General features: G+C 35.5%; 1 protein-coding gene across 1 annotated transcript; it reads right to left on the bottom strand.

Annotated features, from left to right (window-relative positions):
- Positions 1–444: 444 nt before the first annotated feature.
- LOC131344068 (free fatty acid receptor 2-like) lies at positions 445–4214 on the bottom strand. Its single transcript, XM_058376020.1, has 2 exons — positions 4064–4214; positions 445–3006 (listed from the first exon to the last, which is right to left on the bottom strand). Exon 2 carries the CDS (start codon positions 2985–2987, stop codon positions 2007–2009), a length of 981 nt encoding a protein of 326 aa, XP_058232003.1. The 5' UTR covers positions 2988–3006; positions 4064–4214; the 3' UTR covers positions 445–2006.
- Positions 4215–6378: the final 2164 nt, after the last annotated feature.

Below are 6378 nucleotides of genomic sequence, written 5' to 3'. Positions count from 1 at the left end.
GGATTTATTTTCACAGGCACAATAACTACATGTATTCCAGGCCTGGAGGGAGTAATTTAGTTTACAAGAAAATTTCTCCTTAACGCAGATGTAATTCTACAACCAAAATGATTACGATTCAGACGTTTTGCATAAGTGATTTTAAATGAATGCTAAATTGAAACATTTTTCTGACACATTCTCTCAGTAAACCGGCTGCGCTACAGTGATTACTCTCTAGGTTGTCTTATAAACATGATACAAAATACTGAGGACAATTTGACAAATTTCCAAATCATCAGCCCTTTTTGTGGGAGACTAATGATATTCATTCTTTGAATTCCCATGTAAAAAAAGAGCCATTTTAAAATATAATTTATTACAACACCATTCAAAAATAAACAATACAAATATTATCTGTATTTAAAATCATATTAAGCAAAATGCAAATGAACAGAAGGTGATGTTGCATGGGGTCAAATTTCACTTGTATTATTCTAGTTGTTCTGATTGTGTAAATAATACAGAAGTTAATTTAGATGTACACTCCTGGCTGGCTTGCCAAAAACACAATGATTCTTTGATTATGGCAATAATCCAGATTAAGCATTTTGCCCTGTTCAAGTCTGTTGTCACTTAATATGACATCTGGGTTATCTTTTCACAGAGATATTTCACGTTGATTTCAATGTCCACTCCTGGCTGGCTCACCACTAATATAATGATTCTATGAATGCAGCAGTCATCAAGTTTACAAAGTACATATTACCCTGTCTGAGGGACATGTTGTTGTTGTTGTTGTTGTTGACTATTACCGGTGATTGCTGTGACTTTTAACACAGTAAATCTTTCGATTCCACTCCAGATTTTTTAGATTAATATGAAAAGATTCTTTATTAAAAATAAATCAGTCCAAAAATGGCTTGACATATATTTTTTTAATAATTTCTCAAAGAAATATTATGCTTATTGAAAGTAGATATAAACGAAAAATATAAACAAAATATAAACAACAGGTAAAACGGAAATAACAAATGTGTGAAATACCACAACCAAATTCCGTGCTGTGTGGCAGACCATCGTTCTTAATTTTCAATTGACCTTTCCGCAGTTCACAAAGTGTTGAGACATTTCCTCTGACCTTGTCTTTTCTTGCGGTCATAAATGTGCTTTTGTGTTTCACTTCACTTTCCCAGCTGATCACTTCCGACTGAGGGTCCGACAAAATTCTTTCCCTGCTGTCTGATTAAATGAAACAGCTGTCGTGATTAACCTTTGACAACTTGGTCCTGATAGCTTTTTCACTCTTTGCTTGCAAGACGTGAAACTATCTTAGATAGTTGAGTCATGATTCGGAGAATAACAGAAGGCAATACTAAACTCAACGTGGACACTGATCCCTCAGGAATAATAATCATATACTCAGAGGGATAAATCACAAGAGACAGACATAAAGAGATTTTCCAAACTAAAACTCTCAAACCTCAAACAAATTTTTAAGTAAATGCAAAAATATCAAAGTACTTAGTTTCTTTCCAAGAAAAGTCAGTATATTATATGTATATAACTCCACTAATACTGCTGTTAAAGGATTACACTGTTCTGAGTAGGTGAGTAGAATGTACCTTACACCCTAAGGTGTCTTCATATGCATTTAGATGTCCACTCCTGGCTGGCTCACCACAACTATAATGATTCTATATAACAGTAATCCAGATTAATTTGTACATGCTGCTCTGTCTGAGGGATTACTTTCATTGGTAATTACATGATGATTGCCTTACCTTTTAACACAGATATTCAAGGTTAATTTAGATTCGCTCCTGGCTGGCTCACAAATACTGATTTTTGGATTCCCGTTCCATAATACTAATATTAATAAAATAAAAATATAATATAATAATATAAACTAATATTAATAACAAATTTTTCTTTTTCTTTTTTTAAAAAAACGGGCCCTTCTTGTTCACCTCCAGCATTACACCTCCAGCATGTGATCAGCTCTCAGGTCTTAATCTATACCAAATCTAGTGAGAAGTATCATTGGAACTCTGTGTTCTCTCCTCGTAAGCAGTAGGGCGGCCTAACTGACAGTTGAACTTCTGACACACGGAATGCTGTAGCCAGTTGAGGAATTGTCGCATTATGTGGTTGAAAGTTCCTCGAACTGCTGCTGAGGACAAATAAAAGACAAAGGGGTCCAAGCAGGCATTGAAGGTGCTGGGTAGTACTGTGTAGACTCTCCAAGAAGGACTATTCCATGTAACAAAACCCACCACATGGGACACATTGAATGGTACAAAGCAGATGATGAAAACCAGAAGGGTGACCGCAGCAAGGCCAATGGCCCTGGAGCGCTTCTTAGGGTTGATGTTAGGTAAGTGAGAGAGGATAACGATGAATCTGATGTAGCAGAAGCAACAGATCAGAAAAGGAATGCAGAACAGGACGATGAACAACTCGAAACGGACGGGTAAAAGGAGATCCAGCTGCTCGCTGCTAAACTCTTTGTAGCAGGAAGTCTTGTTGGTCGGCTTATTGGTGGTGTTATTGCTGTCTTTATGGTACTCCACAATGTACACAATACTACAATGGCCCATGGAAATTAACCAGAATAGGATGGTGGCGATCAAGGCATATCGAGGATTACGCTTTAGTTTGTATTTGACAGGGAAGGCCACTCCCAGATAGCGCTCCACACTGATAGCTGTTAAGAGCAAGGTGCTGTTGTGGATGGTGCTGAAGTAGATGAAACCCGAGAGAGGACAAAGGAAGAAGCTAACAGTCCACTCCATGTCGGCTGCCTCTTTAATGCGCAGTGGGAGGAACAAGAGGAACAGGAGATCAGAAATATTAAGGCTAAGCAAGAGCACGTCTAGAGGCGTAGCACGCTGTTTCACCTTTCGGACAAAAGTGTAGAGAGCCAGCAGGTTGGCAGGAAGACCGGTGATCAGAGTGATGCTGTCAACGACCAGGACAGCATAGCTACGCTCTTTTGTCCACATCATGGTGACAGTTTTAGATAATCTGTAGAAGAGAAAACAAAGAAATATATTAACTGGAAGAATGAATGAATGAATTATTTTCAGTCTATGACATATGTGCTGTTATTGAATGCTGAGACTAAAGATGCACAATCGATGAGCAGTCTTTTAAATTCAATAATTTCATGTCATTTTGTAATTATTGCCCTCATCACAAATAAGAATGAAACTAAAGGATAAAAGCTGATTAACAATGGCCCTCAAGCTGAAGAGGTTTCTAAAAAAGAAGCTTGTTTGCAGAAAAGATACCACACTGATAGTGTTTTTTAGAGTATTATATATCATATATCATGTTAGCATATATAGTAAAATATTATTATATGTTATTATTATTATTATTATTATATTTATATTATATTATAATGTATTACATTTATTTTACATACATATATATATTTTGTGAACTGCTGACAATATTTCTCCTAAATTCAAAATATTACTATTGTTGCTTAGAGTGTATATTTAAAGGAAATGACAACACATCAATAATCACGTCAAATAAAACAAAATGCAAATCATGTTAATGCTCTGGCTAAATAACATTAAGAAATCAATATTTGGTGGAATAACCCCGATTTGCATGTGTTTTGGCTCCATGCTCTCCATTAGTCTTTCACATTGCTGTTGGGGAACTTTATACCACTCTTTTTGCAAAAAAGCAAACAGCTCTTTGCTTGATGGTTTGTGACCATCCATCTTCCTCTTGATGACATTCCAGAGGGTTTCAATAGGGTTCACATCTGGAGATTGGGCAGTGGTCTCTTATTTTTTTCATATATAATGTGATGTGGAAGCCATAAATAAAACCTTATACTAATGTCTGTTAAAGGGTGCTTATTTCATATCATACCTGTTCACATGCAATATGTAATCTATATATTTAGAATATTCTATTTCCATACAGAAATCAACCTTTGACAACGACACCATATCATATGAACAAATTAATTATTCTACGTCAAAATGTATTTAGTTGCAAAATGTAAAAACAAAAATCAGTTAAGACTCAACAGAAACAGTATAAAGAGCAAATTCCGTACCTTCAGCTGAGTTGTGAAGTTTCAGACTGTGACTTGGCCACTCCTCTCACGCTCTTTAAATCTGTTTCCTAATGCTGTAATGCTACAGTCACACCAACAGGATTATTTCAGTACAATATAAAATAATGATCTATGGGGTAAAAAAAAAAAGAGGCCAGGATTACTCACAGAATGATAGAACATTTTAGAAAGAGGTATTAGAACAGAAAGTGACGCCTTGCCTTGCAGGAAACAACTGATCTGGCAATCACATGTATGATGTTAACCAGAAAGCCTATATATATATATCGATTTCTAAGAAGTCATCACTCGTGGCTTTAGCTGCAAGCCGTCAGAGCTGAGGCTGTTGAAAATGTAAATTCCATTTATTTTGGCTGCTTTTATGATTAACAATGCGATTTAAATGCATTAGGTCTTGTTGCAAAGCAGTCATCGGTGTAGTGATGGTGCAATAACACTGTTGAGCACAAGCATGCATTTTTATTAGCAAATAAAAAAAAAAATTTCTGTTTGCAGAGATGCAGACACACTAATGACTCATTGCACTAATGTAGGTTCCCTCTGTGAGATTTAGCTACATGAGATGGACAGTTTCATTTCAGCCAAAAATGGAGTCAATATGACACAGTGCACTAAAATAAGTCAATATTATCCATATGCGGTCTCATGCAACTCTATCCGATACTATATGCAAAAAAGAGCTTTTTGTTTAAAGATCTCCACCAGACTTAAATGAGAAATGTAATGTAATGTTTCTCTGTAGCATATTTCAACATGGTTAAGATGCTATGTATTTCAAGTAAAGCTGTATTTTCCAATAACACCACTTCCTGAGTCTAAGTGTTAGTTCCTGTTAACACTTAGTAACTATAAACAGCTTTACCTTAGGTCAATACACAGAACTGATACGAGAAACTAAAACTGAAAAATATATACATATATATATATATATATATATATATATATATATATATATATATATATATATATATATATAAAATACTTGACCATATCCATGATCCTGTGGGTTTTTTTTTTTAAACAATACCTTATCATGCGGCACATGCATCATTATAAATATATGATTGGATTTACAGACAGAACTACTGTAGAGTCAGAGGTTTCAGAGGTTTCCTTTGGGAAAACCTGTTTCCTTTCCTAGACCAAAGACACTGTGTGTGGTTTGCTGACTGGTCTTTCTGAATTGTCTGTAGGGCATGAATGTGTGTGTGTGTGTGTTTGGGTTGGATGGGTCAGCACCCTGTCCAAGGTGCTGCAAGTCTCCTGGAATGAAGTCCTACTAGTCCCTCCACAACCCTGTGTAGGGTAAGTGGTGCAGAAAATGGATGGATGGATGTTGTTTCAGAGTGTTTGGACCAGAATCTACTGTCTATTTAGAACACCATTGTCAGTATTTCAGTTTGTTTCTTGCTTGCTACAAGCCAAAATCTGCTTACTACAACATGTGACACTTATAATGCCCTTGCTTCCTGTAGAAGACTTTCTTAAATGAGTGGCAAGTCTAAACCTGTGAATGGTCTACCACAATCTCTATATGACTACTTTGTCACATGCAACGTCTAAACTGTCTCACTTATTTATAAGACTTGTTACATATATGCTCATGTGGGTTTTTTATCTGTTGTATGCCAATACTTATATATTATATATATATACACATAGAGTACCGTGTAAAGAAATGCTGGAAAGTAAGAATGCTTTCAAAAATCTATATTTTAATTGTTCATTTTTTAACAATTTACAAAATGCAAAGTGAAATCATAACATTGATTTGATTCAGATTTCTAGACTGCTCTTCTGTTCATTTTGCTAAATGATACCATACATCCCCAAATCTTATACAATTTAAATTAAGCCAGGTGAATGAGCTATTGCTATTTAAAACAAAAATAAGTCAGAACTATGGTCAACCAACATTAATCAAGACCTTCTGACCAATTAGATTTAAGAATTCAGCAGCTCTATGATACCAAACTTGAAATACATCACTAGGGTAAGTAGGGAGGTTAGGGGCCAAGTAAGGTGTCTCATGTCACTTAAGCCCCTAAAGGTTCAGAAGCAGCCCTGGTTATGTTCATGATGACAATATTGTAAATCAAAGATCTCATACCAGTTTAAACATTTTTGACTCCCTCTACTGGACATCTTATCTGCATTATGATCTGGTTTTACTTACACAAACAAAATAACTACATGAATTCCAATCCTCAAGGGAGTAATCTAGTTTACACAAATTTCTGCTTATTGCAGATGAAAACTCTACAACCAAAATGATTAGAATTTAGATATTTTAC

The sequence above is a fragment of the Hemibagrus wyckioides genome, linkage group LG23 (genome assembly GCF_019097595.1).
Source record: "Hemibagrus wyckioides isolate EC202008001 linkage group LG23, SWU_Hwy_1.0, whole genome shotgun sequence".
NCBI lineage: Eukaryota > Metazoa > Chordata > Actinopteri > Siluriformes > Bagridae > Hemibagrus > Hemibagrus wyckioides.
Note: the sequence above shows the minus strand (reverse complement) of the source record. Positions and strands in the feature narration are given on the sequence as shown.